Raw genomic sequence first — 23,035 nt, 5'->3', positions numbered from 1 at the left:
CCAGCAGTGCCACCTATTGCCAGCCGTGCCAGCAGTGCCATCTATTTCCAGCCGTGCCAGCAGTGCCATCTATTTCCAGCTGTGCCAGCAGTGCCATCTATTTCCAGCTGTGCCCGCAGTGCCACCTATGGCCAGCAGCGCCCGCAGTGCCATCTGTTGCCAGCAGTGCCAGCAGTGCCACCTATGGCTGTGCCTGGCCCGTGCCAGCAGTGCCACCTATTGCCAGCAGTGCCATCTATTGCCATGCCTGGCCCGTGCCAGCAGTGCCACCTATTGCCAGCAGTGCCACCTATTGCCGGCAGTGCCAGCAGTGCCACCTATTGCCAGCAGTGCCATCTATTGCCATGCCTGGCCCGTGCCAGCAGTGCCACCTATTGCTGGCAGTGCCAGCAGTGCCATCCATTGCCGTGCTGGGCTCTGCCGTACTGAGCCAGCCCGGGGCACCAGGCAGGGAGGGAAAAGGCCAATTCCCACCTGGAGCAGGGGACACTTCCCCATTAGCCCACACACTGCTCCACATTGCTAAAAAAGCAGAGAGCTTTTTAAATATCTGTGTGTTAGACCACGCTAATCTCGAACCCCGTGATATCTCAGAGCTGAGTTCCCCATCTCCACAGGGATCGTCTCCAAGTCCTTCTCCAGGTCCAACTCCCTCAGGTCCCAGCGGGAGGAACCATTGTCCTTGGGCCGGTGGAAAGCAGCCAGGAGAATGGGGCTCGGTGAGTCCTCCCAGCCCGCTGAGCTGGGGCTGTCAGCATCTGGACGTGTCAGGGGCTGCTGCAGCCACCCCGGGGGCTCTGCAGGGCCACACACACCCCCGGCCAACACCCCTTCTCAAGGTACCTTAAAGGAAAAGAGAACAAACCCCCAAACCCAGCAACGGAACAGCAGCTGAGCTCCAGAAGCCTGACCCAGCCGGCCCTGCCAAGGTTTGCTGGGCACCGTGGGTCTCCATCCTCCCCAGAGCCCCCCAGGCCCTGGCAGGGGCAGCTGGGGCTGTGCAGCCTCCTCACCCTGCCCCAGCCCGCCCTGGGGACGCCACTGAACAGAGAAAAACATTCCACTTCTTCACTTCAGCCAAACATTTCAGCAGCTTGTCTCTTCCCTCACACATCTTGCAATACTTTGTCATCATAAATTGCCTCTGGTTTATGTTAACTAAAACCCTCTCTTGTTCGGTATCTGGTTTGAAAAATGTTGGCAATAAGCAGGAGTTCAGAGCAGATTTATATCCACAGACCCTGTGGAGCACTGGGATGAGTTTCCCAGAACACCAACACAAGTTTACCAAATAAGAACATGAAAAACCCAAAGAACTCATTCACATCATCCAGTTCACACATGGCAGATCCACGAGGGCAGTGGGAATCCGACAGCATAAACCACAGGCAGATATTGCAGTGCCCATGGACATGGAAGAAAAACAGGGACTGCAGTGCCTCAGGAGGAGAGAGAGCTTGAAAAGTCTGCAGGATCGACTTTAAACATTCACCACATCCTAAACTGCACCTGGGGGATCACAGGAGATGCTTCCAGGGAGCAGCTGCTGCCAGTGGCTTGCACGGGGTTTGGGAGCAGGGATGAGTGAGTTAAGCCCTCAAGACACCTTGATTTTCCAAGAGCTCCCAACAAACTTCCCACTGTGGAAAAAACCTCTAAAGATAGAGTCGTGGGATGTGCAGAAACACCTGTGTCCTTTTCCAAATGCCTTCCCAGATTGCCCCAGCTTACATCCCAACCTCCTTCTCTGCAGCCCAACACCTGGCTTTTGGGCCAAACAAACGGTGTCACAAGGCTGCTTGGGGCACCTCCAAGGCCAAGAAGCCAAAGCCTCCGGCTGCCTCCCCTGGGCTCGTGGGGCTGCGCTTTCCCTCTGCACTCGACATCTCTGACAAACTGGGATTTCTCCCCCTCCGGCAAGAGCTGGACCCCGTTCTGCCCCAAGAAAGGAGAATTCCGGGAGAGGGCCGGTGCCGCCGTGTGCCGGTGGGGACGCGGCGTGGCAGCCCGGCAGGTGGGGACACGGGGACACGGGGACACAGGGACAGGGGGCACGGGGACAGGGGGCACGGGGACACAGGAACACGGGGACAGGGGGCACGGGGACACGGGGACACGGGACACGGGGACACGGGGCACGGGGACACGGGGACACGGGACACGGGGACACGGGGCACGGGGACACGGGGACACGGGGACAGGGGGCACGGGGACACAGGGACACGGGACACGGGGACACAGGGACAGGGGACACAGGGACAGGGGACACAGGGACACAGGGACACGGGACACGGGGACACAGGGACACGGGACACGGGGACACGGGGACAGGGGGCACGGGGACAGGGGGACACAGGGACACAGGAACACGGGGACAGGGGGCACGGGGACACGGGGACACAGGGACACAGGGACACGGGGCACGGGGACACGGGGACACAGGAACACGGGGACAGGGGGCACGGGGACACGGGGACACGGGGACACAGGAACACGGGGACACGGGGACACGGGGACACGGGGACACGGGACACGGGGACACGGGGACACGGGACACGGGGACACGGGGCACGGGGACACAGGAACACGGGGACAGGGGGCACGGGGACGGGCCCGCGCAGCAGCCCCGCAGCCGGGCCGGGCCGGGGCCGCTCCTCCCGGCGCCGCCAGAGATCGCTGTGGGAGCGCGCGCCGCCGGCCCGGCCCGGCCCTGTCCCAAAGGCCGGCCCCGCTCGGTGCCCCCAGCCCAGCCCCGCTGCCCAGTGCCCGGTTCCGGGGGCACCGAGCCTCCAGCCCACCTGCAGCTTGTTGAGCTGAGCCGGCTGCGGCTCCGGGGCCCGGGGCTCCCCTCCTCCGGCCGCCCGGACTGGTTCGGGGCTGAGCCCTTTCCGCTCGCCCCAGGGTCCCCGGCGCTCGCCAGCCGTGGCCGGGCAGCCCCAGCGCAGCCCATCCTGAGGAGCGGGGCTCGCACCAGGCTCCGAACGCCCCCGGCAGCGACGCGGACCGAGCCTGGCAGGGGCTCCCCCAGCGGAGGTGACCCGGGCTCGGGGAACTGTCCCGCTGTCCCCAGGCACAGCCCGGGTTCCCTCCAGGCCCGGCGCCGACGGTCACTGCCCATTGTGCTGCCGTAACGCCCGGCCGTGGCTCATTTAGCGCCCGGCCGTGGCTCAATTAGCGCCCCACAGGCTCTAAGCCCCCACGGGAACCAGCTCTGTTAGGCACGGCATCCCTGTCACCCCTGTGCGCCCCAGGACTGGCTGCCGGCCCGGCCGTGCCCAGGCTCCTCAGCTCGGTCACCTGGGAAAGGTTTCCAGCCGCAGCAGCGGCTCTGAACTGTGAATGGATGTGCTTTGCCAGGCTCAGCGATCAGCCCTGAGCCCTGTGCTGGAGGCAGCTGTTGATAACAAAGCCCCTGATACACACAGGTACCCGGGTGGATCCGGGGCTGTCACCCCATTAATTGGCATTAATAAAGCCATTAAGCTGCTCTGATGCCATGGAGGGCAGCAGCGCGGGGATGAGGTGGGGAGGCGCACGGCACCTGTCACACGGTGGCCCGTGGGCTCACGGCCACCAGAAGGTGCCGCGCAGGTGAGCAGGCGGCCCCGGCCGTGCGGGTGTTGGCGCAAGAGGGTCCCGAAGGTGGCACCGCACCCGCGGCCCTCGGACCGTCCGTGCGGCTCGAGGGGCGCTGATGGCGAGGATCTCCCAGCCGAGTGTCCCGGCATCCTGCGGCTCTCCCGGCTGGCCGGCCCGGCCTGCTGGGCTCAGCCGCCGCGGCCCATCCGCGTCCCCGCCAGCGGGGCGAGGGAGCGGCCGAGCCTCACTGCCCACGGGGGGAGCGGGTCAGGAGCCCCCGGCACTGCAGGAGCCCCGGGGCTCCCTCCCTCCCTGCCGCGGGCGCTGGGGCAGCGCTGGAAGGAGCCCGACACCCCCCGGCTCCAGCCCAGCGCCGCGGCTGGGAGGAAGCTTCCCAGAAGACGGAGAGCTAAAAAAAGGCAAGGCTTGGAGCAACCCGGGGCTGCCAGCTATTTATTCTAGCATGCCTGTACGCTGCAGAGCAGGAGAAAGATATTTTAAAGCTGCTGCAAGGAAGCTTGTCTGTCTGCCTGGGTTTGTTGTCCAAAAATGCAATTACCAACAGCACCAGTCCTGCACCACCTTCAGCCAAACACCTTCCTAACACCCTAAGGCAGCCAACCCCTCCACCAGAACCACACTGGAGCAGATGCTTGGAAAAAGGCTTAGGCACCAACACATCGGGAAGAGTTTGGGGAGCATTCACATCTCACATTCTATTTATTTCTGGTCCGTCCTAATGAGAAATTTCTTACCAGCTTTTAGCATCAAGGGCTCACCCTTAACTGCTCAAACTCTCATTGACACTTACCCCTCTGGGCTTACAAACCTCACCTCCTAGCAAAAAAGCACACCCCAGCCTCCTGTTAAAAAAAAAAATAAAAAAGCAAAGCATTGCAATCTCTGTTCTTGGATATGTATTTTTTACTGAAAAAATCATTCATAAATTAACAAATACAAAAATGTACAAACACATGGGTAAATAAATGTAATGACACAAAGGATTGCTTTGCTGAGAAGTGTGTGTGTGTTGTAAAACACTAATCTTCAGTGCAAAAATGTCCCCCTGGCACCTCTTAAAAACATAACAGTAAGCTCAAAAGCCATGATGATGGAAAGCTACTTGAGAGTTTAAAGCCACTTCTGATGGTGAGGGGCCTGAAGTGCGCAGCCGATGCTCAGACGGTACCTCCCTCAGAGAAGCAGAGCTTTATGGAGAATTAACTGTCAATAAATAGTTTTGCAAATAAAACCCACATGGCTCATTTAAAAAAATAAATCAGCATCACACAGGACCTGCCCTCCAGCAGGGCTGAGTGACGGCGCTGACGTGGAAGGGGCAAACGAGTGGCCTTGTCGAGCTTCAGCTGCCAGAATATGTACAATTTCTCCTTAATACAAGAATTTTTACACCATAACAGCACATGCGCTTGACAGTATGTTTTTAACAGTTACATTTACTATACAGTATTTGACATAGCTGATAAGATTAACAGTGCACATTTTCAGATAATCCACATTTTAAAAAGGGAAAAAAAACTCAACGTGGTTAGAAGGAAGGATGGGATGCTGCTGGGGATGGACCCTTCTGTGCCAACCGCAGAGTGCAGTTCTGAGCAGAGGTAACGGCTTTTGTTCCACGCCAGGTGCGCTGGGTGTCAGGGACATGGAAGGCTGAGGATCCCAACTAAGGTAGTTCAACACTTACTCACACACACATGCATGATTCCGGGGTAGTGAACTTGGACTAGTTGAAATACATTCCTTGTTTGAAGCACCATTAAACAAAGACAGGTTTCTAGCAAGGTCTCAAGATGAAAGAAAAGAGGGGCAGGGCAACGCAGGTTCAATACCCGGAAAGGGTCCACGTGAATTACAGATCAAGACTCCGAAGCAAAAGTCTTTATTGCTGTATGCGCCAGAAAAAGCAAATCCTCACCTCTGCCTATAAATAACCAGGCTGAATCCCCTCGGGAAGCGAGTTTAAAGCACATGTAAGTTCAGAGACTTTAAAACTTAGTTACAAACTCATCAGCGCTTTTCAAGGGCAGGCTCGCTGTCCTCTCATGCCGGCCGATAAGATCTACACAAAACATGTGTTTTCTAAACTAACGTTTTCTGGATACAGGTTAGGAATGCCCTGGGCAGTCACACCCACCACAGATGCGTATGGGGATCATACGTCCACAGAACTGAGGAAACAGTGTAAACCATGAGAAGTTAAGGAAACCGAAGGCAAACAATGCAATGAAAGAGCTGAAGTCCTTCGGAGGTCAAGTACCCGCCCTTGTTGTGTGGAAATACAAACTAAAACCAACACCCAATGCATTTACTTTTAAGTCAGAGAGGTCCAGTGAAAGTGGTGGTGTCAGTGCTGTGTAAGGGCTGGACTGTGTCCGTGGGGACAGGGCCCGAAGTGCAGCCTGGCCATGGTGTGAAGGACAGAGGGATGGCATTGGGTGGCTGGATGGGCTGTCAGACCCAGCTCTGGCTCCCAGTCCTCATATTTTCACGTGTCCTTCATGCCTCTTACTGAGCTGGGACCCTGTCCCATGGCTGTGCCCATGCCAGTGCTGCCAGGTACCGAGGGGGACAGCACAAGGGGCTGCCTGCCCCTGACAGCACCTCTGTGTTGGATTTACACGATAAATACAAACTAAACCAACCTCCCCAACCATTCCAGCACGTTCCAGAGTGAGGGCAAGCACGGCTGTGGGAAGGGCTCACATGGAAGCAGTGGCTCCATCCCAGCCCCTCTGGCTCAGCCCTGCTGTCAGTGGGACAGAGCCACAGCCACAGGACTGCCTTCCACAGGGCTTTTGGATTCATTGCACATCACGCTGCAAAAGTGACAGAAAAGGGAGGGTTTGTAATAAATATTCCCATTTCCTCACCCTCCCTGAACAAGCCAGCCCTGTGGTTTCTGGAATGAGTGATGACCCACCTGTATTTCTCACCCACTGCACTGGAAGGTTCTGGGCCCTGGCCCACAAACATTTCTGCAAATGCCCAGCTGGGATCATGCGAGCAGGCTCACTGGCTTAAAAGGGAACACCTTGCACAAGTACAGTGATGCTCACACAAGTGTTTTCAGAACTCAGGACTAAAATGAGTGACCGTATGTAAACCTCTCGCTTGGACTTGAGCCATAGGAGAAAAATAAAAAGGGGCGATTTACACAGCATATTTACACTTACACTTCTTTAAGAAGCGATTCTGTTGTATGTACTTCAAGCAGGTCATTTAAAAAACCGCACAGACATAGAAGAATGGCATCAGAAATCGTCTGGTCTCCCACCAGGGCAGTTGCCACCCAAATTGCTCGCGACGTTCACTGCCAAGCAGCCAGAGTCCCTCAGCTGAGCCGCTTCCCGGAGGAGAGAGCACATCCCAGGAGAGTCCCAGTGCCAGAGATTGCTAGAGGAGGAATGTGGAGACGAGAGCAGCAGGTCGAACTGTTGTCCTGAAACCCAGAAAGCAAGTGGCAGAAAAAATAAAGAGACTGCTGAGCTCGCTGCCCAGGTATCGGTCTGGATTGGTACAGCTAGGGCAATTTGTGCGTGCACTTTCAGCCTCCTTCTCCAAAATACTGTGATCCTTCATTCGACAAAGTGTTGCTTGTCCTCAATAACCCTTGGAAAAGAAAGTCTAGTGTGGTGCTTTCTTGGTGGAGGGCAGAGCAAAGTTATTTTCTGCTCTTAATATTCAGTCACCAGAGCCAGCTCCGGTGTCAGGTTAACAGTGATGTTCTTATACAAGGCGTCATATGTGACGTTTGGAAAGTAGTTCAAGTTATTGAGGCCGTCCAGGGCTTGCCTTTCTTTTGACTTCCTCAGCAAGGCGTACCTGTGCAACGAGAACCAGAGGCCAGAGTCACTTCATGGATCTCATAGCACCTGCAAACTCCTCCCGGGACTACCAGAACACCGTTCAAAGAGCCAGGCCCAGGAGCAGCTACAAAGCAATGAACTTCCGAGTCCTTAATAAAGGCAGCCATCACATTTAAATAGCCTGTGTTAGTAAATACCAGAAAATTCTAGAGAAGTCCATCCCTTGATAAAGGGCAAAATGCTCACTGTGCCACCAGCAAGCACTCAGCCACCAAAACAACCTGTGGCACCTGCCCAAAGGGGTCCTGCCAAGCCCACCTTCCACACCATCCCAGGGAGACACAGCTGAAGGGGGACGTGGTCCTTGCCACCTTTATGAAACCAGACATGAATAAGAACAGAACTAAATGGCTTTAGTCTGAGGGATGGGGGCAAGGAAGTAAAACCAGCAGAATGGTGATATAGGGAAGGAAACTGCAGCTGGTGCACAAAAGCAGCCTCAAACACACTGAGAGGCAGCATGAGGAAATAGAAAGAGGAGGGTTGTGAGAGGAAAATAGGCAGAAATATCTCAGCAGGACAGAGACTCCCTTGAGCACAGTGCTGGGAGCCTGGAGGCCCCAGGGCGAGCGGGAGCTGGGCTATGACCTGGGCACAGAGAAGGGACCAGGGAAGGGCTGTGCCATGAGGCAGGGGAAGGTGCTGGCTGAGAACAAAGGGGGAAGTACCAGGAACCAGAGCTCAGTCCCATGCCATTATCAGCCTGCCATGCTTCACTGGTTTGACTAAATATGGTTTTTTTAAACCAAAAGCAACTTCTCTTTTTCAAGAGTGAAGTCAGAGAAGCATCTCTGACTGGCTGCATTCTGTGCAACAAAGAAATGAAAAGTAGGGCTAAAGATGGAAACTCAAATGGAAACACCCCCAAAAATGAGTCTGCTGCAAAAGAAGACCAGCAGATAGCTCAAACCTCTGCAGCAGAAACCTCCAGCCCCTCTGCAGAAGAGAGTCTGCACTGCTTGTCCAGCAGCTGCTCAGCTACAAGTGTTAATTCCTGAAGTTGTTTGTGAAAGATGTATTGGGATTCTTAAAAAAATTTACTTGCCTTCCTAGGAACTGCACTTCACCCCGATGATGGTGGGGAATTGATTTATATTTCCCTGTGTCTCCTTCTGGTCGAGTCACCGAGTAGCCTGCATACTGCACTCTGCATTAGAAAGGGGAGAAATAAAATAAAATAAAAAATAATCACCCGTTGTGTTTGCTGTGCTGGCAGTGCTTCAGGGCTGCACTCAGAGCTCCTGGGGCCATGGCTCAGCCTTCCCACCCACGGAGCAGCCACACAAACCTCCCGCTGCCCTGGGCTCAGGCACGTCCCTCAGCACCTCGGGGCCCGCTCAGCAGCCTCAGAGTGGGACACTGCACAGAGCCAGGCCTGGGACACTGCACAGAGCCAGCAGCCTCAGAGTGGGCCTGGGACACTGCACAGAGCCAGCAGCCTCCCAGCCAGCACCCCTCTGCTTCCCACACACTGCCCTGCAGCCTGGGGCAGCCCCTGCCCACAGAGCCAGCACAGCCAAGCAGGCACAGCCAGCCCAGCCCCTGCCCAGGGTGGCAATTGTCCCCTCAGAGCATCAGTGCCCCTGCCCAGGATGGCAATTGTCCCCTCAGAGCATCAGTGCCAGGCCCAGTTCACAGAACCACCACGGGGCCCACAGTGCCCGTACCTGTTCCAGAGGTCGTCATCCTCGCCACCCCAGCCCCAGAAGGCGTTGGGGAACCCGTTGATCTTCTGGAACTGCTCGACAGTGAGGCCACTCACGCCCCCGAAGAACTCGTTGTACGGGAGCCTGAGCAGGAGAGAAGGGTCAGGGCAGAGGCCCCTGTCAGGGCACAGCCCCCTGCATGGGGCTCTCCCAGCTGCCATGGGACAGCCCCAGCCCTGAGGACGCTCTCTGACATTTCCTCTCACGCTCCCTTTGCACAAAGCCTGAGAAAAAAACCCAGACTCATTTTCTGCCTTAAAAATAGATAAATGAAATCTATCACTGTGCCCTCAGCAGTTGTGGCAGCAGGGAGAAGAGCAGTGCTTACAGGTACATGTACTTATCCAGCTTGGCTGCAAAGTGCCTGGGCATCTGCCCACAGCCGTAGTAGTTACGGTCGTTCTCTGGTATGTGGTCCACGTCGTGGAAGATGAGGCAGTCCCAATCCAAGTCCTTCATTGCTTCCCGAAAGCCAACGTTGAAGAGCATGGCACGGTTGAAGGGTTGGTTTCCAGCCTGGCAGGGAGAAAGTTCCTTCTCAAGAGGAGTCCCTGCAGTTCTTGCTCTGTGCGTGTTCCCAGCCCTGCCTAGAAAACTGCAGAGGGCAACCAGCTCCCATACTGGCACCGTGAAAGAAGTGATGTATTGGAGCAGACCAGTGAGATCAACCAACACTGCAATATCCAGTTTACAATACAGGAGTAAAAATAAAGATGCTGAAGCCTTGTTTCTCAGACACTTGGAAAAAACTCCAATTTTGATCAATATGTTTTAGCTAGATCTAAATATGGAGGCACATTTATTGTGTGGATGAAGCCAAACAGCTTAAGTGAGAGGTCCATGTACACATGAAATAACACTCATGTTCTACATGACATGCCTAACTCTGGTCAGGCCATTTCTGTGCCTAGGGGATGCTGCCTGGAACCACTGCAGGGATATACAAAAAAACTGCAAATACCTGGTCCAAAGCTTTCTTTAAAAAAATAACTCCTACTAAACACAATTAAAAAAAAAAAAAAAAACAAAACAAAAAAAAAAAAAATCAACACAAGTCCCCAATTTCTATTTTTCATATAAAACCAGTAATTTCCAGGCACCAGTAATCTCTTAGCTGTGCCCCTTTTGGACAGAACGGGACAACTTACACATTGCAGCATGAGCCTGCACCTGGCACGCCAGAGGTGTGACCTGGCAGGGACACCCCTGGGACAGGGCAGAGCTGTGCCTGCCCCTGCCTCACCTGCTCCACGACGTAGAAGGCGAACTGCAAGCGCTGCCGCTGCAGCATGGGAATGAGGTGTCTGAAGAGGACGGGCAGGTGCTCGTAGCGATTGCGGAATGGGATCAGGATCGCCACCTGAGAGCAGAGAACAGGCCCTGACCCACTGCCCCACGGCGGGCTGGGCAGCAGCTGGGCTGGGCTGGGGCTAGAGGAGCAGGAGCAGCACTGACCAAGCACTCTAAGCTCTCCCATGCAGACCAGCCTGAAACCCTCCCAACTCCCAAAACATGGATTTCCTATCCAGTTTTTGAGGAATTGTTGCTTTGCAAAAACTCAGTGTCACCTTGAGAAGGGAGACCTGCAGTGCCCCCTTGTCCTCTCTGCCCAGCACTGGGGACACTGAAGCAGCCCTTGAGTTCACTATTGCTTCCCTGGGCACTGCACTGCCACAGTCCAGAGCTCCCCCATCGCTGCTCTGAGGATGCAGCACAGCAGAGGCGCTCCCATGATCGCCCTCCTGCTGCCCAGCTCCCAGTTACCTTCCAGCGAGGCAGGCAGTCACTCGGCTTCCAGTGCCCTCCCAGCTTGATGGAAGGGTCTTTGGAGAAGAACTGGTGGATGTCCTCCATGGTGATCTCGCTCATATTTACATCAATGGGGCCCTCTGTGGAGCAGGAGAAGCAGAGAGGTGAGGATCTGCTGTGGTGCTGGGGCAGCAATCGCTCCATCCCTGTCCTCCATCTCCAGCTCTCAGCTTCTTTCCTCCAGCCCCATCAAAAGCAATTAGGAAATGCTGCTGCTGTAACACCTCAGCCTCCTCAGCCTTTGTGGCTGCTGTTGGATGCAGCTCTCCATGAGAGCCCCATGCCAGGGGTACCCCTCTGCTCCTCCCTGCTTGTTTCCAGCAGACTAAACCTCCCACCTCAGCAGAGAGCGTTCTCCCCTTTGGAAACATTTGCCCCCAGAAGCCCAGTTCTCCACCTGAGGGCAGCTTTGGTGAAGCATTTCCCCCAGGGCCCAGCCCATGTGCCACAGCAGCCCTGGCACAGCTCGGGGCTGGGGCTGGCAGCACTGCCGAGGCACAGGGAGCCACCCCGCCGTCACTGCCCCTGGAAAAGGGCTGGCAGAGCCTTTCCACCAGCTCCCAGCACACAATCCCTCTTTTGTTTGTGTTTGCCAGGCAATGGGCTCCTACTTCAGCAGGGAGACATGCCTCCGACACAGCAGGGATTAATTCCTGAGGGTGTTACGGTAAACAATGATTTCCCAGGAGGGAGCGGGCTCTGAACAGTGCTCCCATTCATCCCCAGGTGCCCGGCAGGGAAAGGTGCAGTGGTGGTGAGGCTGGGAATGCCACTGAGAGCCCTCCAAAGCCATGGGGAGCAGGAGAGGGGCACGGGGCAACAGGAATGCCACTCACTCATAGAAGGGAGCCTCTCAGGACAGGTATTGTTGGGGAAGTAGGTAAAGTCTTCAGGAAGAAACGTTGTGGCTTGCAGAAAGGTGTCATTGTGGCTCAGATCAAGAGGATAATCTGGGGGGGGAAAAAAGAAAAAAAAGGAGAGGAGCTTTCATATGAGCTATAGATTTGTGATTTCCAGCCACCTCCCCATGCTACTGTGAGCAGACTCCAAAGTCAGCCTCAGCTGAGGATGTCCCCAACAGCACAGCTGTGTCCCCAGTGGAACTTGCTCTAGCCCTGCAACCCAGCTGGGTGCTCATCCCCATCCTGGGACAGGTACCTGCAGGAGTCCCAGCAGCCTTAGCACCACACCAAAGAAACTTTTGCATTTTCTGGCCAAAGGAGGAATTTTGAGCATCCAAAGGAGCATGTGACTCTTGAAAGGAAAAGCTACCAGTGCCTTGTCCCTGAAGGACCCTGGTACAGCAAGGGGAGATGTGCTCCTCCAGCAGGGCCTTTCCCAGCAGGAGAGAGGCAAGTCTCAATGCCAGCTAGGACTGCCAGTGCAGTACCCTGCACAGGGCAATCCTGCCTGGAATCCTCCTCAAAGGATCAATACAAACTCTCACATTACACACAGACTTCCCTCTGCTTCCTGCCGTGCAAGAGCAGAGGAGCCCCTGAGCTCCCCATCCCCTTTAACATCCCTGAACCTCCCGGGCAGCCCCCCCAGCCTGCACCTGAGGGTGTTTGAGGGTTTTCCACCTGAGCAAGCCGCTTGCTGTGGGCGCTAGTACGTAACATCATGTCAGTAACCTTGTTTATTCACTCAAGTAAACAGTATCCAAACTATCTCAAAACTCAAAATGGGCTGTACACAGAACCTAAGGGCTTCTCAAGTAGGATAGATGTTATTTTGGTTACTTGATACTGTTCCAAATTTCCAGAAGCAATTTTCCCGGTAAACTCCCATTACCAGAGCACACCCGCACTACTCAGCCCAGGTCCCTGCCCACAGTGAAGCTCAACGGCTCTGTTTTACTCTGTTTTTCACTGCTATGGGCAGAGAGGTGACCCTGCATTCCCCAGGCAGTGACACCCAAAATCTGTCAGGGAGAGAAGGTTCTGACCCCAGTGTTAGTGCAGTCCTTGTGGCCACAGCACCAAGTGCCTTCCAGACGCCACCACCAGCCATCCTGCACCTGCCCTGACCTGCCTGCCAGGGAAGGTCACCCAAGGACGGTGCACGGTGCTCCCATGTGCTAAAACTGTCCTCGTGGCTGGGGCTCCTGGGCAGGGACAGTGTCCTCACGTGCCTGCGCAGCTGGGACTGACTGGGATGAGGCTCAAGCAAAGCCCAGTCTGGCAGCAGCAGCAGCACTGGTGTCAGTGGCACTGTGGGGGACACAGGTTCCTGCATCACCTGATGCCCCCCAGGCCACAGCCCCAGCAGGATGAAGGCTCTCACCACCTCCAGCAGCAGTAATGGAGCCTCTAACCCTCCTCCCTTCAGAGGATCAGCCACTTCCTCACCCTGCCTCTGCTTTACTTGATATTTCCAGTCTTAAAAATAGCCCGGGGTGGCTGCCCTGGCTGACTTGGTGCAGCACAGGGGTGACCTGGGGTGTTCATCTCCTCCTAAGTCGATAATTCCCCTCCCGTGCCATCCCAGCCAGGGCACAGCTGAACTGGTGGCTGCACTTCAGCAGGCTGGGCACCAAGGACACGGCTCATACTGCTGCTAATGAGAAAATGATCCTGCCTTGTAAAACTCTGTCAGCCCCTGCTCTGCTGCTGAACCCCGGCGGGCGAGGAGCCGAGCTCCCCACGCCAGCCTGGTGCCAACAGCCCCGGCGCGTGGGGACGTGCCAGCAGGGAGGGGACAGGCTGGAGTCCCCAGCCCAGCAGCAGTGCCTTGCACACAGCCAGGGCAGCTCTGCCCCACCGCACCACGCTGACAGCACAGCTTAAAGCCCTATGTGCTCCTGTGTGGGGATGATGAGGGGCTGGGAGGGCGAGCCTGCGCTCCGCTCCCCACATCCTGCCCAGAGCTCAGCACATTATTTGTGGCAGATCTCCAGCCAAGCCAGCTCGGTTCATGCTTGCATGGGAAGAGTGAAGAACACGGGCACAGCTCCTCCACGTGCCCACAGCCAGGGCTCTGCGCAGGCGCACGCCTGGGATGGTATTTTCTAAATATGAAACCTGATCCTTGCACTGAATTGAAAGTGTTTACCCTCAGACTGGTTGAAGCTACAAGTTGAATTCCTGGAAAGCAAAGAGGTTTTCAGATCAAATCCCATCACTTCAGACCTTTCAAGATTTTCACTCCTTATACAAGTTAGAAGCATTTGAACTTTTTACATATATAAATAAATAAATAAAATTTTTATGTTTTGACAGTGTCTCTATATATATAGGGTATTTCAATGTTACATATATATTTTATATTTAAAAATAAAAGCTGCAGACAATTAATCAAAGCTTCCACCCTGCATTTACCAGTATAAATTAATGCCTTCACCTTAATTTTCAATGAGAATGGGACCTTGAATCAAAATTTCAGTTATTCAAGAAGTACCTGAGTCATTGACGCTGCTGTTCCTCTTGGCATAGGCACTGCGGACCACCTGCTCATACACCTGAGCTCCTATAGTTCGCATGTTCTCACGGATCATGATGCCTTGGGCTTGCATCATGAAGAGGTAGGTGTTCACTGCAAGGAGGAAGAAAAAGGAATATTTCCATCAGCAGCAGCTTTTGCAGGGAAAAGAAATCAGGGTCTTTTGGAAGCACTCCCAGCCTTCTGCTTGATTTCAGCTGCCATGCCAGAAGGATCCCTGGGCTGCATGTGCTGCAGCAGAGCTGGGAAGGGCAGGGAATCGGGCAGTGGAGGCATAGGGCACGTGTGGGAACCCAGCTGGTGACAAGGGGGATGTACCCAGCCAAACCTGACTACCACAACCCACAGGCTGTGAGACAGCACTGCAGCTTCACCAACAGCACCTTTGGTTGCTTAATTAGGGAGGTTTAATTAGGAAATATCATTATAACAGGAAACCCAGCTGTGTACCTGGAGAAGGGCAGCTGTTCCAGACTGCAGCACTGAGGGCTGGCACTTGCCTGGCAGAGGCACCACAAAAAGCACCACAAAAAGCATCCCCACGCCAGGCTCCGAGCCCTCAGCATGTCACACCCCTGGGCAGGCGGCAGCACAAGCCCTGGGTCCCCAGGGCAGCTCCCCAGCCACGTTCCTTCCCCCTCTCCTCTCCTGCTGACCCCATGCCCCGGCACAGCTCAGGCTGAGCCCGATTAGGTTTCAGTTTAAGCTGACACCCAGCTGGCAGCACCAGGCCCCAAAGCAACAGCAGCAAGCACAGCCCTGTATCCCCAGCAGCTCCCATGGCAGGGCAGGACAGACACCCACAGGGGCAGCAGGACAGACACCATGCACAGCACCCCTCGCCAGCATCACGGTGCCAGCCACAACCCTCTTGGTGGAGTTTGAGGCTTAAGAATGAAGTGGAAAACAAATAAAATCTTGACATGAAGATACTGAGAAGGGGCAACCTAGAAGGGCTATTCTGCACTAGTCATTAAAAAACCAGGTCAAAAGACTCCAGGAGGGATAAAGAGGGCACTGGGCCAAGGAAACAACAGAGACCCTGCTCAGAGGAGGGCAGTAGCTGATGCAATGTCACCAGGAAACACCCATGCCAGACAGGTCATTTGTACAGCAGGCATATCACAGCCTGACACCAGCAGCTACCAGCACCAGGAAGGCACAGCCATGGCTGGAGGCACCAGGAGCACAGGTTGGATATGGCACTGCCACAGGAGAGCAGGGTCCCCATCCCGGGGTACACCCTGCACCCCCACAGCCGCCCCCCTTCTGCACCCACACACTGAGGCTGCTCCAGAAAGCCTGCCCAGATACATTTCCCAATCCCAAATGTATTTTGTTTTCACACAGTAAAGTAAATATTTGAAAGGGGGATGGAGCCCCACGTCATGCCCAGAGCCCTGCCCATGCCCACCCTGTCTCTGAGCCATGGGGAATCACTGGATTTTCATAAAGAAGGAGGTCCAGTGCATTAAGTGCTTGGCAATTAAACACCTTGAAATGCAATTTTGAATGTCCATTTCCAGCCCCTCCCTTCCCACGTGTGTACGCTTTGCAGTTGGGGCAGTGATGGCACCTTAAGCCAGCGGTTTCACAGCAATGAGCAGGAGCTGCCTCAGACAAAGCTCAAACCCTCTTGGCTCAGCCACCTGTTCTGGGGCCAGCTCTGCTACCAGAGTGACTGCCAGGTCAGCTGGTGGCAGCTACAGCTTAAATCAGAGTGAGCTCTGGTGCAGCTGCTCAGCAAGGCCCAGCCACAGCCCTGCCTCGGGTGTACCACCACCACGTTGGCACTTGGGGCACCTGGTCCCCAAGGCCACGTCCTGCCCAGTGACAGCAGCCGCCCTGCTGCTGGCACCAGGCCCTACCAGCAGGCAGCAGCAAGCAGGGCAGGGCATGCAGCCACGGGCACAGCAACCCCTAGAGCTGGGCAGGGCATGTAGCCATGGGCACAGCAACCCTCAGAGCCGGGCAGGGCATGGCAGGGCATGCAGCCACGGGCACAGCAACCCCTAGAGCTGGGCAGGGCATGTAGCCATAGGCACAGCAACCCTCAGAGCCGGGCAGGGCATGGCAGGGCATGCAGCCACGGGCACAGCATCCCTCCGGGCAGGGCACGGCCGGGCACGGACTGAGCAGGACAGGGCACCGCAGCCCCGGCACCGCCTCCAGGCGGCTCGGACAGCCCTCCCACAAACACTGAGCCCGCTCAGGAGGCAGGCACGGCTCCTCTCCCCAGCACAGAGCCGCGGGGGCCGGAGGCGCTCAGCCGGGCTGCTCTCGGGCCCAGGTGCCGCAGGAAGGGGCAGCCCGCCCGCATCTCCCAGCGCACACGGAGCTGGGCCAGCGCGGGAAAACAGCTCGCTGATGCTGACCAAGTAATTTCACTTTCTACTTCATTATGCTTCTGCTGGCTGGGTAAAGCAGATCCAGGTCTGGCGAAGCATGAAAGAGCAGGAGAGACAGATGAGCGCGCAGCCCTGGTGCGTTTGAGGCAGAGGGCGGCTCTCGGGCGCGCTGAAAGCGCCGTTTGTTCCCCGCGCGGCGCAGAGCGAGCCGGCCCCGCCGCAGCCACATGACACGGCTCGCAGGGCCGGGCTGCTCCGGCGGCCGCGGCAGTCCCGAGCAGACCGTCACAGCATCCAGGGCAGGGCCAGCAACACCACCGGCTTTGTGTCAGCAGCAGGGGCCTCTTCACATATTAACCCCTTCACGCAGATGATTAAGAGATACCTGGCCAAGGACGGTGTGCCATCAACACGCCAAACATCCAACATCAACAGCCCCCCATGACCAGAGCTCCTTCTCCTACCCCCAAAACCGCCTGCATGGGATAAGCTTCACAAACACTGTGTTTATCCAGAACATGCAATTCTTTCAGGTCAGAAAATCGGATTTAAACCACGTTATTGTAAACACTTCACTCCCTGTGCACACACGGTACTCAGATTAGCTCCAGGGGCTGCTGTGGCCAGGGCTGGGGCTGCACCATCATTTGGGAATCGCTGTACCGAGCTCAAATCTCACTCCTCCTCCATTTACTGCTCTTTTGATGAGCAAATTAGCCATGTTTTAAATTTATTAAGCCTGACCTGGCCGACCCTACAGAGCCCAGGGCCCCTGTACCCAGAGGCATTTCCCAGAGCAGATGCCCATCACCCTGAGCGTTCTCTGCTGCAGACACAGGGTCGTGCTGGGCTTGGCCTGAGCCGTGGCTCAGCCAGAAAGCAATTCTCCCTGTTGTGAAATATTGCTAATCTCATCACACAGGATGATCTCGGAAATTGCATCGGCCTTCTGCCTTTCTTCCCTGTGAGCATGCGGGGCTGCAGAGCACAGCACGGAGTGCCAACAGCCCGGCTGCTGCCACTGGGCAGCTGCACAGGGACAGCATGGGAGAGGGGAGCTGTTCCTTCTCCTATTAATTTCCAGCAAATCCTCACTCCCCACCCAGAAAACAAGCAGAATTTAAGAATCCATTTGCTCAAATAACTGCCTAAAGATTATTCTTGTTGGTTCATTAAAGGACAAGTCAACCCTGCTGTGATTTAAACACACAGAAAACAGGACAGCTTGTCACCAGCTGGAACAGAGGCAGGAGGCTGCACCCCAGGGCATGGCACCCCTTGGGATGCTGCACCCTAACCTCTCTGCTCACGAGCAAACTGGGAGAGCCAGTGCTCACTCCAGCCAGGAGTGGATGCAACAACTTCAGCCAGGGAAGTAAAGTCCAATTATATAAATGAGCACTGAAGTCTTCCTGTAATCATTTCTCTGTTAGTATTTTTGGAGCACTTCTAATCAAGAAACAGCTGACTCTCCCATGGAAAATTGGTTTCATCATGATGATACATACTAGAAGAGGCAACAGGGTAATTTGCAGCTTGGGAGCTGATTTGGAAGAGGACTGACTGTGATCTGTGCCAGCCCCCGACACAGGACAGGGGCAGACTGACACGTCCCACTGCTGACCCTGACACGGGACCTTCCTGCAGCTGCAGGGACAGCAGGGAGCCCCGGGCTGGGGGACACAGCCCCTGCAGCCGGGGCAGGAAGAGGGGCCAAGTGGCTCACAGCTGCCCTGCATGCCTGCAGCAGTATCAGCGCCCAGCACGGCAGCCAGGCTTTCCTGAGGAAGGAGCCAGCCTTCCTCTGCTTTGACACTTAGGGCTTTCTGTCACATTCAGCATTTTCCCATTCATTAGTGCACTCGTGCTGCAGAAGCACAGAAGGGCTCTTTGGGCTCATCAGGGTCTCACTGCTACGTGCAGCCTACTCCTGCCAGCACCTGGAGCCCTGCACCAGCAAGGACAATCCCTGCTGGCCCCCAGAGCCCCCATTTCAACCTGCACAGTCACAAACCAGGGAAACTCCTGCTGAACACTCTGCCAGATGCTGGGAGTGGGCACAAGGTGCCCAGCAGAGCTCGTGGGACGCCTCACATGGGAGATGCAGCAGTGACTGTGAAGGGATGAGGGTCCCACAGGCAGCAGGGTGGGTGCCCAGGTCACCCTGCAGGGCTGGGGGGTCCTGCCCGCTGCAGACACCTCCTGCAGGGCCCAGAGACAGCAAAACCAGCAGAGTCATGTCTGCGTTAAGCCTTTTGCTAAGCTCTCCCCGCAGATCCCCAGCATCAATCCAGCTCCATTAGCATTAGCAAAATAAAGGGGTTTAATCAAAGTAAGCCTCTAAGGCACTGATAGACAGTTACGATAGTCTTAACTCATAAATAACCCAACTAGGAAAAGTAGCAGCATCCCAGCGTTAATACACCATGAGACCTCTGTCTCCATCAGCTTTCCAGTGGCACTGTATTCCCCAGACATGCTGAGTGCCAGAACAATTAAATAAGAGGTTCCTATTAGTTTTAGAGAATTTAATATTAATGCCATCACTGTTACTTAGCCCTTTGCCTCTAAATAGCACAGGAAGGAATAATTTGATACATTAAATGGTCTAAGAATTAACAGTGCAGCAGCAGCACTGAGCTGGTAATTACAAACCACTTGTTCCCAAAATGGGCAAGTTGGCAGCTTGCACGTGCACACAGCAAGCAGGAAGATGGGAGGCTAAAGCGACACTCAGTCAAAACCTGAATATGGGAAATTTGTGCCTGAATTTTCTTACATAAAAATGACCCTGGGGAAGCCTCTGCAAGGGGAGGAAAATCCGTATTATACTAAGAGATTCTAAATTTTTCAGGTACACATTTAAGGTGGCAACTTCCATTTGTACTCCCACAGCTGCCTGCACGGAGATGTTTGTGCCACTGCACTGCTTTAGGATACCCAGCAAGGGGAGCACAACATGCTCTGCACACACGGGAAAGCCCAGAAGGGAACTCATAAAACACCCACAGCCCCAAAGCAGCCGAGGAAGGAGCTCTGCACCCCAGCAGCAGGCAGGGCTGGCAGTGGTGCCAGGCCAGGTGCAGTGCCAACATGTGCCAACCCAGCTCCGAGCAGGGGAGAGCCAGGAGCACACAGTTACCTGTGCAATGTAATGCAGGGATGGCTGTAAAATCACACCAGGCTCTGCAAAGCCCCAGAGCAATGCAGGTCTCTGCTGCAGCTCTCTCTGAGGAAGGGCACAGTGACACGTGCAGGCTGGAGCACAGAGCACAACAAGCACTTGCCCGAGTTAAATATTACCCTTCCTCGAGAGATCCAGACTCTCCTGCTTTAATTGCCATTCAGGAGATGCGACTGCACACGGCTGCATGTCCTGGCTATTTTCCACCCCTCCGTGCCCATCTCCAGCCAGTCCGCTCTCCCCATCCCACTCCCTTCACCAGGATCGGCACAAAGGCTCCCAGGAGCAGCAGGGATCCGCCGGCAGCACGTTCCGTGCAGGCAGAGCACAAACGCAGCCACCACAAATGAGCAATCGAAGGCTCCTCAGCAGCCGCTGACACCGACCCGACCTCGGGGCTGGCAGCACCGGCTGCTGCTGCCACAGCAAACATTTGCACTTCCAAACACTCACAGCCCTGCGCTTGTTCCTTCTGTTCATTAGGAGACAAAGGGGTGGGAATTCCTGCCTCCTGGACACCCTCCGAAGGCGTCAGGAATCCCAGCGCCTGAGCCCAGTGCTCATGGAGGATCAGGATGAACAAACAGAGGGAGAGCTTTCGTTAAGAAAAATAATAAATAAGAATTAAGTGAACGCTTGGGCGAGCAAGGGAGAGGAAAAAAACACACAGAACCTCCCCAGCACTGTCCTTGAAGCAGGAGGGCAGGGAAGGACACGGGGACAACTCCTCATCCCCTGGGCCATGGGAACTGGAACTGCTGCAGGAGACAAAGGAAATCCTCCACTGCAGGCAGGCCCTGCCACCAGCCTGGGCATCCTGCTCAACCAGGCAGCCACAGGACATGCAGGAAAATGGGGACATGTGGAGTGGCACTGCCGAGGAAATGCAGTCAGTAGGGAGTTCACCAGCGCTGTCCTTCACCAGCTGGAAGCAATCTAGAATACAGTCAGACCATAGCAGGGAACAGGAGACAGGCGGAATTTGGATTTTAAATTTCCATACACATCAAACACCAGTTAAATAGATTTTGAAATCATTGATTTGTTAGTCTTGCAAATTAGGAGATTATACCCATTGGAGAGTACCCATTGGAAACTGTCAAAAAACAACTTAAGAGTAATGGATCTACTGACTCAGTTCACACACCACAAACTGCACTGCCTGGCCTTTTAACACCCTGACTTTGATCGAGAAAAAGAGAACAGGTTCTGTTGTTTTGGCTATTCCCCCCCCCAAAAAACCACAGACCTGATTTTTCAAGCATGTTTTACAAGTTCAGCGTGGCTGAACAAAAAGGGTTATCACATGCACAGCCTCATGCCTGCTGCAAGGGAGCCGTTCCAAGGGGGTCCGAGAGGCTCTTCCAGGTCAGTGCCCTGCCTGTCACACCCGGCTGGAGGAGGGGCCGCACACGGGGCAGGGGCTGCGAAGGGTGGCACACCGGGCAGGGGCTGCACACCGGGCAGGGGCTGCACACCGGGCAGGGCGCTGCTTGCCCACCGGCACACCGGGCAGGGGCTGCACCCGGGGCAGGGCGCTGCTTGCCCACCGGCACACCGGGCAGGGGCTGCACCCGGGGCAGGGGCTGCGAGGGGCAGGGCGCTGCTTGCCCACCGGCACACCGGGCAGGGGCTGCACACCGGGCAGGGGCTGCACACCGGGCAGGGGCTGCACACCGGGCAGGGCGCTGCTTGCCCACCGGCACACCGGGCAGGGGCTCCGCTCTCCCGGCCGCACTCGGGGCAGGGCCCCGCACACCGCGCAGGGCGGTGCCGCAGCGTCCAGGAGAGCGGGCGCTCCCCGCTCCGTTCAGCGAGACCCGCGGCACAGCTCCCGGTGCCATTTATGGCTGGAGCACGGTCCAACATGTCCTACATACATCGCCTGAAAAAACCAGCTCGGGGAAAGCCCTGCTCGCGGCCGAGCTCGCCCACGATGCTGCGGCCCAGGGGACCCGCACGGGAGGATCCCAGGGCAGGGACACTCACCCCGAGGAGGGCTGGCCTGTGCCCAGCCTGTCCCTGGCTCCGAGCTCCGCAGGGCAGGCGGGGACGCCCAGCAGAGGGGCACGGCAGGGGCAGAGCGCGCCGGCTCGCCTGGCACACGCAGCACCGCCCTGCTCGGCACGACACGGCCACCTGCAGCAGCTGCGGCCTCTGACCTGACGTGAACCTGCTGCTTCCACTCTCACCGGGGCTAAACGGCCCGGGACAGGCCCATCTCTGCAATGCCACGCGGGAATAAAGCATCCCGAGCTGCCTCAGCCCCGACCGTACAGAGGCTGCTTTGCAGCAAACGCGATTTGCACCATGGAGACAAGGAGAGATCCCTCGGCAGCAACACCCCGAGACTGTCCCTGCTGTGGTTTCTTTTCTGTACATCGCCAGGTCCTGGGAAAGCAGCCGTGCCAGCAGCCAGGGAAGGAGCACAGCCACAGCCCCACCTCCACACTATGCATCTGCCTGGCTTGCCAGCCCTTTCAACTCCTAAAAAATTCTCCGAGCTGGAATTCTTCAAATCAGGTGGGATGATTGTTGTCCGAGATTTTCAAAGGCAGCAGCTCAGAGCTCCCTGCCAAGGGTACTCTCACCATGCAGTGAGTGTACCCATTTAGGACCCACAGCAGCTTGACCTCCACAGTCAGATTACAGAGTTGCTCTTGTCTGCAATAATTAAAGGCAACACTGAATGGCCTCTCCAGCTGCTGTGTTTTATTAGAAGCAAAAAAGCTATCAGAGAAAGGGTGCAACTTTGAACTTCCAACATACAGACCATTACCTATGGGATTTTGTAAGCACTCTCATGTCCCAAGACATTTATTAGCTTTGTTGTGAGCTATGCAACCTTGGAACACACAATATTTTTATATGATTTTCTTCCGCCTGACAAGCAAACTGGTAACACAGCTGCTGTAAATAAATTAACTGATTCCATTATCAGTGTGGGGAATGACCTCACTGGAAAAAAATCATCCCTCCATCTATGAACTTATTTAACACCAAAGAGACTGCCCATCAAATCCCAGCCTGTGTGACACCTCCTTATGTGTCAGCAGAAGAGCAATAGCATGAGTCTGT

General features: G+C 55.6%; 1 protein-coding gene across 1 annotated transcript in view; it reads right to left on the bottom strand.

The window, feature by feature from the left end:
* Positions 1-4,479: 4,479 nt before the first annotated feature.
* Positions 4,480-23,035, bottom strand: part of B4GALT5 (beta-1,4-galactosyltransferase 5) — a 31,976-nt gene continuing 13,420 nt past the window's right edge. Inside the window, exons 2-9 of the mRNA XM_063172668.1 lie at positions 14,384-14,518; positions 11,821-11,934; positions 10,940-11,064; positions 10,419-10,535; positions 9,504-9,691; positions 9,137-9,259; positions 8,515-8,616; positions 4,480-7,425 (exon numbers count right to left, since the gene is read on the bottom strand). Of these exons, the coding sequence (XP_063028738.1) occupies positions 7,278-7,425; positions 8,515-8,616; positions 9,137-9,259; positions 9,504-9,691; positions 10,419-10,535; positions 10,940-11,064; positions 11,821-11,934; positions 14,384-14,518 (1,052 nt within the window). The 3' untranslated portion in view covers positions 4,480-7,277. The remainder of the gene's footprint in view (positions 7,426-8,514; positions 8,617-9,136; positions 9,260-9,503; positions 9,692-10,418; positions 10,536-10,939; positions 11,065-11,820; positions 11,935-14,383; positions 14,519-23,035) is intronic.

This window comes from Melospiza melodia, chromosome 19 (genome assembly GCF_035770615.1).
Source record: "Melospiza melodia melodia isolate bMelMel2 chromosome 19, bMelMel2.pri, whole genome shotgun sequence".
In the NCBI taxonomy this organism is placed as follows: Eukaryota; Metazoa; Chordata; class Aves; order Passeriformes; family Passerellidae; genus Melospiza; species Melospiza melodia.
Note: the sequence above shows the minus strand (reverse complement) of the source record. Positions and strands in the feature narration are given on the sequence as shown.